This window comes from Vidua chalybeata, chromosome 13 (genome assembly GCF_026979565.1).
Source record: "Vidua chalybeata isolate OUT-0048 chromosome 13, bVidCha1 merged haplotype, whole genome shotgun sequence".
Taxonomy (NCBI): domain Eukaryota; kingdom Metazoa; phylum Chordata; class Aves; order Passeriformes; family Viduidae; genus Vidua; species Vidua chalybeata.
This window is the reverse complement of record NC_071542.1, coordinates 1,766,604-1,777,572: the sequence shown is the minus strand read 5'-3', so window position 1 is coordinate 1,777,572 and position 10,969 is coordinate 1,766,604. Positions and strand designations below refer to the sequence as shown.

The 10,969-nt window shown below is 53.5% G+C and overlaps 2 protein-coding genes across 3 annotated transcripts; both read right to left on the bottom strand.

The window, feature by feature from the left end:
- Positions 1–455: 455 nt before the first annotated feature.
- On the bottom strand, positions 456–6,088 carry LOC128794884 (cytochrome c oxidase subunit 5A, mitochondrial). The gene is made up of 5 exons (XM_053955157.1): positions 5,776–6,088; positions 2,881–2,997; positions 1,648–1,769; positions 1,123–1,245; positions 456–619 (listed from the first exon to the last, which is right to left on the bottom strand). The coding sequence occupies exons 1-4, from the start codon at positions 6,071–6,073 to the stop codon at positions 1,132–1,134; spliced, it is 651 nt and encodes a 216-aa protein (XP_053811132.1). The 5' UTR covers positions 6,074–6,088; the 3' UTR covers positions 456–619; positions 1,123–1,131.
- Positions 6,089–7,652: 1,564 nt separating this feature from the next.
- Positions 7,653–9,076, bottom strand: RPP25 (ribonuclease P and MRP subunit p25). Of its 2 annotated transcripts, XM_053954791.1 has the most exons (2): positions 8,501–9,076; positions 7,653–8,416 (listed from the first exon to the last, which is right to left on the bottom strand). In XM_053954791.1, the coding sequence occupies exons 1-2, from the start codon at positions 9,062–9,064 to the stop codon at positions 8,285–8,287; spliced, it is 696 nt and encodes a 231-aa protein (XP_053810766.1). In that variant the 5' UTR covers positions 9,065–9,076; the 3' UTR covers positions 7,653–8,284. The 2 variants fall into 2 exon arrangements, with proteins under 2 accessions (XP_053810766.1, XP_053810767.1); XM_053954792.1 differs by having other exon boundaries at positions 8,328–9,076.
- Between the last annotated feature and the right edge of the window lie 1,893 nt (positions 9,077–10,969).

Below are 10,969 nucleotides of genomic sequence, written 5' to 3'. Positions count from 1 at the left end.
GCAGAAAGAAATTCCTGTTTTCCCAGAAAATTCCCCTCTTCCAGGAGGAAAAGAACAGAATGAAGGTATTTCCCTTCTCCTCCCACCCACTTCTGTTGGTTTGTTCTCTTTCCCAAGCCCTTGCCTGGGCCAGAGCTGAGTGGAAAACAGGGACAATATCTATCCCAGAGAACAGATCTCCTCCCCGGTGAGGACACGACCCCCGCAATCCACCCACGCCTGAGGCTTGGACATCATCCCAGGGAAATGCCTCCTCCTCCTCCCCGAAGCTGTGCATGCAGGAGCCACGCTCTCCACACAGCTCCTCCTCTTCCTCTCCCAGAGCCACGTGCTTGGGAAGGCTCTGGGCACCAGCTTTGCAGAGTAACACTTCAGAAGCTCCTAAGAGCACATTTATGGTTTGTTCCTTCCTTTTCCCTACAAAAGCAACAGGAAATAACCACAGGAGGCACTGGTACCGCTTGAGTCAAACCAGTTTTTCCTTTATTAGGCTCAACTCCACAGCACTCCCGCTGTGACTCAATAAAGGAAGAAGTTATTTCAGGTAAGATTTAAAGTTTGTCTCTCCAAGTGACGCTGTACAATCTGGTAGCATCAGCAGAACGCTTGAGTAATCCACCTGGCATAGAAAATAACAGGGGAAAAATAAAAAAAAGCCATTAAAGAAGCAGCCTAGAATGCCCACAAAGTTTCCATGAGGTCCCAAACGAGTTATTTCCATCCCTTTTAGCTTCACAGCTTTGTTTAACCAGGCTCAGGTCAAAAATGCAGGTAGGTACTGCATTCCCAGCACAGCTGATTCAGGAACCCTGGCACCAAGACATTGTATCCCAGGGCAAGGAGGAGGAAAAGGACTTAAAATATCCAGAATCGAGCACTATTTGCAGCAGTCTGACACACAGTATCTCTATTCTAAGCATAACATTTAAAAAAAGAATATGACACTGGTCATCTCCTGAGGAAACTGAGTTAAGAGGCTTCACTTCCACGAGGATTTTTATTTAGGGCTTTATTTCAGTCTGGGATTAGGGCACATTAGGTCTTGCCTATGTTGTCTTTGCCAGGGGGTTTGGGGTGCAGGACTCCCATGCCAAGAGTCTGGGAAGCAACACCAAACCTCACCAACAGGGTTTATGCTTTGTCTAGGCCCAGTTCCTCTGGAGTGGAGATTCCAAGTTCACTCAAAGTTGGTCTAAGCTCCTGGATAACGTAAGGATAGATTTCCTTGTGGGGTCCTGCCTTGTCCTGAAAAAAAAAAAAAAACCAACAACAAACCAAAAAAACAAAGAATTACTTTGTTTGAAGGAGTTACTTCAAAACACACATTTCCAAAACCTCCCACCCCAGCCACTGCTTGTGGCAGAGCAGAGCTCCTGGCCTCCAGGGCTGAAATAAAAGCCCTGGCTTCTCTGAACTCCCTGGCCAGGCTGGGTTCAGGTTTCAAGGAGCTGGTTTCAGGTGTTCCCCAAGAGAGCTTTCTGAGTTACTTCTCTCAGTCCCTCAAGAAGCCAGCAAGCTTTGTGCTCATCATGGAGCCACAGATTCTGGCAGCAGGAGAAGTGTGGCCGTCCTTTGCAGCAGGAAAAAGCCAGGGAAAACCGCCCTGCTGCCAGGCTCTGGCAATGGGAACAGAGCAGTTCCACCCACCTTCACAACTTCGAGGATGCGGACAGCGCTGGCAAAGTCATTTAACCGTCTGCAGGCCCGCAGAGCCGCGTCGATGATTTTGGGCTCCGGGACCAGGTCGTAACCCACCAGTGTGTTTATGCCTGTGGAGACAAGGACACACCAAGGGGAACTTGGGACCAGCTTGTCATGCTCTCAAAAGGAACCCCTTGCTGTCTACTCCCTTCCTCCCTGACGGAAAAAAACCCAAAAAACCCTCATCAGCCAGGTGCTGCTGGAAGGATCCCTCTGCTTGCAATTATCTGTTTATGAAATCACATTTTTAAGGCCTAATTAGCCTTAAAATATGAACTCTCCCACTGTATTGCTCCTATACTGCCCCACATACCTACCCCACACTGCCCCATGGACACAGCCCAGCCCCATAACCCCTGTGCACACACCCCACACTGCCCTACAGACACTCCCAGCCCCATAACCCCTGTGCACACACCCCACACTGCCCTACAGACACTCCCAGCCCCATAACCCCTGTGCACACACCCCACACTGCCCTACAGACACTCCCAGCCCCATAACCCCTGTGCACACACCCCACACTGCCCCATGGACACAACCCAGCCCCATAACCCCTGTGCACACACCCCACACTGCCCCATGGACACAGCCCAGCCCCATAACCCCTGTGCACACACCCCACACTGCCCTACAGACACTCCCAGCCCCATAACCCCTGTGCACACACCCCACACTGCCCTACAGACACTCCCAGCCCCATAACCCCTGTGCACACACCCCATAGTGCCCTATGGACACTCCCAGCCCTCCACCATCCCAAAAAATGGAGTTAAGTTTAATAAAACTTGGCAACTCCACAGCAAACAACTGGAGACAGCCACACAAAAAGCCTGCAGGGACTTATGGCCGAGCCATTAGTCAAAGCCCAAAGAAAAATGAGCATAGTAGAACTCAAACACACTTTCCTTGGAGCAAATGTTACTCTCCCTCCCATCCAGGAATTAAAATGATGGAATCATGGAATGGTTTGGGTTGGAAGTACCTCAGATATATCTAGTCCACCATTCTGACATGGGCAGGGACACCTTCCACTAGACCAGGTTACTCCAAACCCTCTCCAACCTGGCCTTGGACACTTCCAGGGACGGGGAGTCCACAAAACGCCAACTAAAGTTGTTATTTCTGGTCACAAAACATCTATTTTCTCCAGGTTATGCTTCCTGGTCTTCAACTTACCTTTCCTGAGCTCCCAGGCATCGATATCTGGCTTGTTGAAATACGTCACCCAGCGAGCATCGAATTCTTCATCTGACTCTTGTGACCCGTGAGAGTAGCAGCGGGCAGGAAGCGCAGCTGAATGCAGAAAAAAAGGAACAAACTTGGAGCAAAAGGAAGATAACACTGCTTTAGTCCTGACCAAGAGGCCAGAATAAAATAAAATATGGATTTCCCTTGTTATAGTCGCTCTGGGTCAGTCCTGGGTGAGCCTTGGGTGGATGTAACTTATTAAATATCGTGGTTTATGTTGTAGCAAAGTGTCTCCTTTTTTCCATATCAGACTTCCAAAGAGTTCCCAGAGCATTGGTCAGAGCAGGGGAAAGACACACAAAAACCAGCTCTGGATACCACTCCTGAAGAGGTTTTCTGGCATTCCTTTTTCTGTAAAATACAGGAATTCTCCTTCTTCCCACAGCCAAGTGAGACTGAGAAGCTTTAACATAAAATTCCTCACCAACAGAATTCCATGCAATTCCTACAGAGGCTCTCCAAAGCAAAGGGATGAGAGAGATTCCTTCCAACAGAAGGGTTGGAAGAAGAAAAAAATCGATCACTGTGTCTATCCAAGAGAAAACTGGATCTCAAGGTTGCAATTGCATTGATATTTGATAACTAATCACAAAAAGCAGAACGTATGCTAATGCACAAATTAGTCTGACAGGATCATTAATTTGTTTCTTCACTCAGCACTATCACAAATTGCTGTTTTTTTGGATGAGTCTGCCTTTTTTAACCCCACAAAGGTTGGAACAGTTTTCTAAGGCAACTAAACTGGAGGACCACAAGCCTGGTGCTTCCTTTCCCCACTGCTAATCTCACTCCACTAATATTTGCAGAGAGGTCACACACCAGATACGACCTTGGAGCTCAAAGCTCTGCTTCACAGAAGTCAAATTTAGCTCCTGACTTTTTCTTTCTTAACCCAGCACGAACCACTCGCAGTAATTAACTACAGGGTTTTATTAAAAAAAAAAAAAAAAACAAACAAAAAAAACCCCAACATCACAACTGGGTTGTATTTTTGCTGATATACTTCTCTTTGGCTTCATTAATGGCAGCCTAATTAGCAGGCAATTTGCTTTTTAAACAAAATTTAACCTGGTCCAACATTTCAGCTGCAATACTGGTTTATGCAACGGAAGCATGAAAATAACTTTATTTATTTTAGCTATGGAAAAGTAAACAACAGGCCAAGACAGAATTAAAATGCTCTTTTGGTTCCTGTAGGGAAATTCCCCCTCCCTTTCCCCAGCTCCAAAGCAGACCTTTGACCCTGCTTTCTGCAACAAATCACCTGCACAGCTGAGCTCAGAGCAAGAGCAGGGCTCTGTAAATGCTCCTGCTCCCAGGACACAGCTGAAAACCCTCCAGGTCTCAGCTGGTTGGAGGAGAATCCTTACTTTTTCCTACACCAAAAAAAAAAAAAAAAAATCCTACAGAGAAACAGCAAATCTCAGCTGGAGAGAAGCCTAAATTGAACCGCTCCAATGTCATCTTTAAGTCAAAATCTAAAGTCTTTCCTCAACAAAAGCACTCCCTGGATCCAGGAGGTGAATACAGACCATAAGAATTGAAACTCTGGCTTTCCAGGGTGTGTTTCTCAATTGCTGCTGTGTTTCCTTTCCACATTAATGTTTATATCTGTATCTGGAGGGCCCCTCTGCCCTGAGTTTCAGCAGGGTCCATCAAGGTCACTGTCACACACATGACGTGTGTGTCACAGCCGACCTATCCAGGCAGAGATTCCCAACTCAAGGAAGAACCAAAGGGCAAGCACCTTTGCTTTATAGAGAACTCGACAGGCATTAAGCCTAAAATCACCTAATATGACACAAAAACATGTTAAAGCTTCTCCGTGACGGCCAGAATTGGGCAGTTGTCTCCGGTAATGAGCACAGAAGAAAAACACACATGAAGAAAAACATTAATTTACTGAAAAGATGAGAACGAGGAGCCCAGGGATTACACAGGGGAGGTTTTGCAGCAACAGAACCCCTCTGCAAAGGGGTCGCAGCAGTGTAAAGTGGGGTGTTTGAAACACAAGACCTTGGAAAAGAAGAACACAGAGCCTACTGGAAGCGAGGCCCACGAGCAGCCGGGGCTCAGCACCTCAAAGGAATAGCGAGCAAAGACTTTTAGCGGATTAAAAATAACAAAAGACCAAGGGTGTTGAGCGGCATCTAAGAAATCCTGTGCTTATTGCTTAAAAAGACGCGACAGGCTCCCTAAGGCAGTTGTTTAACTCACGCGTGCCGCAGCAGAAGCACACGCAAGTCTCCGAGCATTATTAGTGTCTCTTAATTAGGTATTAATTGCGATGCAGAAGTTAATTAACTCTTAATGGCGATGCACAGGCAGTGCATTCTCTGCAGTCTGCGTCTTCCACCAGCCCTGCCACCCTGGCCTACATCACCGCACGCTGCCTGGAGCTGGTCCTCCTACTCTCCTTATTAACTGGAGAGCTAAAGAGGTGTTAATATTATAAATAAAATTAATTGGCCTGTTAATTAGGAGGGCGAGGGCTGGCGCGGAGCTGCAGCGGACCCGGCGGGGGGGCCGGCGCCCCGGTGCTGCGGAGGTCACCGCCGCCCTCCATCAATGTCACCTTGGCGGGGGGCGCCGGGAAAGCGCCACCGCCCCCCGCTGCAGTCCCCGGGCGGTGCCCGGTGCCCGCTGAGGCGGTGCCGGCGGGGGGGTCCCGGTGCCGGCGGCCGGAGCGGCGGGGCCGGCCCGCGCTAGGCCGCGGGGTCACCGCAAGGACACGCAGGGCCGCGCGGCCTCGCTCCCCGCCGCGCCGGGAGCGCCCGGGCGCGAACCGCGGCGGGAGCGACGGAGACGAGCGCGGCCGCTCACCTGCTGGGCCGGCGGGCCGGCGGACGGCGGCGCGGAGGCCGGAGACGGCGCAGCGGCGGAGGAGAGAGGCGCTGGCGGCCAGCATGGCGGCGGGCTGTGAAGGGGGGAGACAGCACCGGGGACCGGGGGCGCGCCGCTGGCTCCCGCACCGCACCGGCAGGGAGGGAGGGATGGAGGTGAGGGTCGGGGGGGGCCGCTGAGGCGGGTACGGCGGCGCGGCGGGGACGGACCGGGAGCGTGGAAGGGCGGGAGGCGGCGGGGACGGGCTGGGGGCGCGGCGGGGCGGGACCGCCGCCATTTTGGGGCGGGGCCGGCCGCCATTTTGTGCGTGAGGGGAGCGGCTCCGCGGCTCCTTTGCTTCCCCGAGCCGCTCCTCGGGAGTGTTTGGACGCGTTTTTTGAGAAGATCGGGCTCGGTCTGGAGTGTTTGGACGCGTTTTTTGAGAAGATCGGGCTCGGTCTGGAGGGGTTCAGGCTGCTGCTGTCCGCGTTTAGCCGAGCCCGCGCAGCCCCAGTGCAGCCTCCTCGTCCCTGTCAATGGACACCCGCCACACGCGGTCCCTGTGAGGGGAATGGGCTCAGACCGGCTCAGCTGCCGCGTCCGCCGCCTCCCCAGTTCTCTGAGTGTCCCTGTCCCCACACCGTGGGCCGCTGCCCTCAGCCACCGTCGCACCGAGCCGGGCACAAAATCGCCCCAAAAGTCGTCCCTGGGGCTGTGCCTCAGCAGTGCCGCACAAAACCACAAAACCATCGTGATTATTCCACTCACCATGTCCCCCGGTATCATCATCCTGTTTTAAATACTTTTTTAGCAGTCCTTTTTGCAAAGCAAGCAAGGTGGGTAAAGTCCCCAGTGCTGCCTCTGTGATTGGAAACTACCTGCCTATGAAATCCATTAAAAAGATCTTGCAAGTTAACAAAATAAGGAGAAGTAAGTAGGTTTTATTCTTATTTCCTTGCTCAGAGAAATGTGAGGTGGCAGCAGTGGAGGTGAAGGGCTGTTAGTGTTTGACTGTGTGGCTCCCACAGTCTTAAGGTTCTGATCAGGGTGTTTATAGAGAGATTTATTAATTACAGTGTTTTAAATTTATTTTATTAGTAATTTTTAATGCATTTGGGGTAGGTGCCTGTACGCGGTGTTCCTGTGTGGGGTGAAGGGTTGATCCTTCAGATGGGGTCTGCACTGCAGAAGGGAACTGGGAAGAGCTGCATGGGACAGAGCCCAAAGCTTTACCATCCCCAAACCCACAAAAAAAAAAAAAGATCATTAACATAAAAAAAAAAAAAACAGTTGGAAATGAACGTTCAAGTGAAGGGAATCAATCTGCAGTAGGACAGATAAGCACGAGCCTCTGGCCCGAGGAGCAGCTGCCTGCTGAGGGAGATAACAAGGTCACTGCCTCACAAAACAGACCCTGCTTCCTCCTCTTCCTCCTCCTCTCCTTTCATTCCCGCTCCCAGCCAAGCAAGCCCTTGACAAAGAGCGAACGCTGACTGTCCCTGTAGAGCCGGAGTGAGGCAGGGAGATAAGGCAGCTGCAGCCAGAGAATCCCTCACACGTGGATTTTGGGAAGGGTTTGCTCTTTAATACCGATTAATTCATCCCGCAGTGCCGCTGGGCGCTGGGCAGAGGGAACCAGGTGGGTCAAGGCTTGGCATCCCATAACCCATCCCCCAAATCTCCCCTGTCCCCACTGGAATTGGGGCTTTGCCAGGTGCTGCTGTGCTGGCACAGGAGACCCCAATCCCGTTCTTCCAAGGGACAGAGTTTGGCTGGGATCCCCTTGTTGTGAGCTGGCAGCAACCTTCACTGTGCTGATCTGTGCCATGGCCAGCAGCCCAGATGATCCCCCCATTTTCCCATAGACATATCTCAACTATTTCTAAAGAGCTTTTATTTTCCATTCATTTCCCTTTACCCCCTGGAAGTAGCAGGGATTTTGCTCCAAAGCACTCTGCAGCCAAGGCACAACCCCAAAACCTCCTGTGCTGGGCACTGCATCCAGTCACAATAACCCCCCGCCCAGCGCTTCCATTGCCCCCAGTTCCCCACACCATGGTTTCCCCCGACTCCAGACCAGAGTATCCAGTGTGGGTTGTTTTATTTCCTTGTGCTGTCCCACAGGCAGGCAGCGCAGTGCAGTGCTTGGCTCTGTGGGTGCAGGGAGAGAGCAATCCCTGTGCTTGTTTGGGTGATTTTTTTTGGGATGAATCACAGCCTCACAGGATGCTGAGCCCGGCATTAATAACTCCGACAGCTCCTCAGCAGCGGGTTTGATAACGAAGGTTTTCTTCCAACAAGCTTGGGGCAAACGCATCTCTCCTGATGGATGAGGTGTTTGCAGTGCGGAGCGGTGGTGGAGGTCCAGGCACCCCTCGGCTGCTCTGGCTCCCTGGGAGTCGCTGCAGGATGTGGCTGGTGGTCACGGTGTCCCTGGGTGGCTGAATTAAAGGTCACCAGCTCCCCCCCCACATCCTCACCTGCTTCAATCCATGGTGGGTTTAACCTTTTAACGCTCACGCCAAATCTGGGGACCCCCATCCACAGGGGTCAAAGAGCAGCCAAGGGGGGACAGCTCAGGGGGAGACTGCAGCCCACCAGTGACCCTGGATTGAGTGGATATTCCTGCCTCGATACCTGGCTGGAAGGGTGGGAGGCACTGGGGTCAGTGGTCCTGCTGGCCAGCAGTGGTCCCCGTGCCCCTGGGGCTGTCAGACACCTGTACCTGCAGCTTCTTGGGCAGCAGCTCCTCGCAGGGAGGCGGCAGCGGCCGCTTCAGCCCCTTGGTGGAGGATCCCAATGTGTCTTCTCCCGCCTCATGCCGGGGCTCAGGGGGCTGGTATCCCATCTGGTTGGGATCCAGGGGGTCCCGGGAGAGCAGGATGCAGATGGAGGGGACGTTCTTGTGGACAGTCAGGTTCTGTGCAGGGCCATCGGGCGGCGGGTCCTGGTTCTCCCAGACCTCCAGCACAGTTTTGTAGCGTACCTTGGTGACCTGGTGGAGCCCTCCCAGCTTGCGCTTCATGATCTCCACGCAGGTGATGGTCTTGGTGACCGCCCTGCCGCAGCCGCTGAACACAATCTGCCGCCTGCCCTTCAGCTCCATCTGGGCCATGGCGAAGTTCATCAGGTTCCTGATCTTGCTGCCCTCCTTCACTTTCATCTCCACCACGTCTGGGGGCAGGTCTGGGAAGGGTAATGGCATCTCCTCCTCTGAGGTCCTCACCTTTCGGAAGTTCTCCATCCTGGACTGGGCAACGGGCTTGGCTCTCCCTCCTTCGGCAGCCATCCTTCACCTCTTCCCGGTGGATCCGCACAGGCTCCTAGCCTCCCGTGACCATAGCAGGGCTGACCTCGCTGCCCTCCAGCCCAGCCGCGCGTGCTGCAACCACCAGCCCTTTCTCCTCGGCTCTCCAGGGGCTGGCAGTGGGCTCGGTGGCAGTGCCAGAGGCTGTCTCCCGTGGGAGACGGGGCTGCAGGATCCCCTGGGTGCTCCCAGTTGCTCCCAGCAAGGATAACAGCCAGCTCCAGCTCTCGGTGATGCTGGGGCTCCTCCGCTCCCTCTGCAGCACTCGCTTCTGCTGCTCTTTGCTTCATTCTGGACTTCAGCAGCCCCCAGAGCTGTTCTGTGTAATTAGCAGATCCTCCCCCTCTCCCTCCCCTTCCTCCCCTCCTCCTCCTCCTCCCCTGCTCAGCCGCCCATCCCAGCACCCAGCTCCTGCCTTCATCCCTGCCAGGCAAAGGGGAGGGCAGGGAATCCAGGTCTCTGTCCCGGAACAGAGAAGGGAAGGAGGGGAGGGTGGAAGGCACAGGGAGAAGCTCACTCTTGCCTTCATAATGTTCCCAAAGTCCTGCCCCCTTAAAGAGAACCTGGTCCCTTCTCTCGGTGCTCGCTGCTCTCAAGGACACCCACTGCTAACTGCAAATGTCACCCTGCCTGCCTGCCCTGCAGCATTCCCAGGGGGAATGCACAGCCACGCTGTGTCCAGGGATGGCACAAAGATGCAGCAGGTACTTCGGGAAGTACTTTGGAGTCTGAGCTCGACCCTTATTAGCCATGAGAGAAGCCACAGGAACCCGCAGCCAGGAGAAAGCCTGGCAGATGGCATCGCAGGCAAGCGTGCATCGAGTGTGCCAGGGCTCTGCTCCCCCCAGCACCCCGCAGCCTCAGCCCCGGCTCTGCCGGCAGGAAAACCTCTCAATTCCCAAAGCTCCGAGGAGCAGATGCCGTGGCAGAGCTGGTTTTCATGGGCAATTTCTCTCCCTCTCTCCCGCTCCTCCTCCTTCCCCATCCCTCCCTCTCCCCGCTGCTCTCCCAGTCCCTGTCCCTCATTCATCCCCAGTGTGGAGCTGCCCACTGTGGGAAATCCCAGAAAATCCTTGTTGCAGGCCAGGAGATGTCCCCTTCTTGCCCCCAATCCCTTCCCGGAGCAGAGGCGACGTCCCTGCCCCAGGCTGGCCTTCTGCCCGCCCCTGTCACCTGCCTGTCCCCTCCCGCCCCGCTGGCCGGGGGATCATTGCACAGTGGAAAGACATGTGAGTATTGACTTGCAGTCAAATCTTATCGGCCTCTGGAGGCCCCTGGATTGGTTTCACTCCTAGCAGGGCTTGAAAAAAATACATAAATAAATAAATAAATAAATAATAAAATCGATCCCATGCCCGTGGAGGTGAAGGCAGGATGTGGCTGTCACATCCTATCTAGGGAGGATCCCACATCCCTGTGGTCCCCAAAGCAGCTTTCTGTGGATACCACTGCCTAAATGGGGGTGGATTTGGATCACCCCCTGATCCAACCACTGGACTGGGGTCTGGGTGGGTCTGTGGGATGGGATGGGATGGGATGGGATGGGATGGGATGGGATCCTCCATCCACAAGCAGTGTGCTGGAAAACCCCTGTAGATGCAGAGCATTGTTTCCCAATCCATCTAACCCTCCCTGAGGCTCCTTGGGCACACAGGGGGAAACTGAGGCAGGGCAGGCAACACTCCGAGGCTCACCCCCAGCACCAGATCCAGGCTTTGAGCATTCCCAAGTCCCTTCTGGTGCTCTGCAGTAGTGAGCAAACCTATTCCCTGTGCTCCCACTGTGGGTTCCTCACTGGTACAAGACAAAACAATGACATTTCTCCATCTTTCCTTTTGCCAACAATTCATGGAATCCATGCAGAGGGCACTTGGCTCCTTCCTTGGG

Bases quoted from the DNA above. Each gene is read 5' to 3' on its own strand.
- LOC128794884 (XM_053955157.1), bottom strand. From the start codon at position 6,073: ATGGCGGCGGTCCCGCCCCGCCGCGCCCCCAGCCCGTCCCCGCCGCCT. The intron at 2,998-5,775 runs GTGAGCGGCCGC...TTCTGCATTCAG, and splicing joins CCGGCCCGCCGGCCCAGCAG to CTGCGCTTCCTGCCCGCTGC. The intron at 1,246-1,647 runs GTGGGTGGAACT...TTTTTTTTTCAG, and splicing joins GCATCCTCGAAGTTGTGAAG to GACAAGGCAGGACCCCACAA.
- RPP25 (XM_053954791.1), bottom strand. From the start codon at position 9,064: ATGGCTGCCGAAGGAGGGAGAGCCAAGCCCGTTGCCCAGTCCAGGATG. The intron at 8,417-8,500 runs GTACAGGTGTCT...CCACCCTTCCAG, and splicing joins TGCTGCCCAAGAAGCTGCAG to CCAGGTATCGAGGCAGGAAT.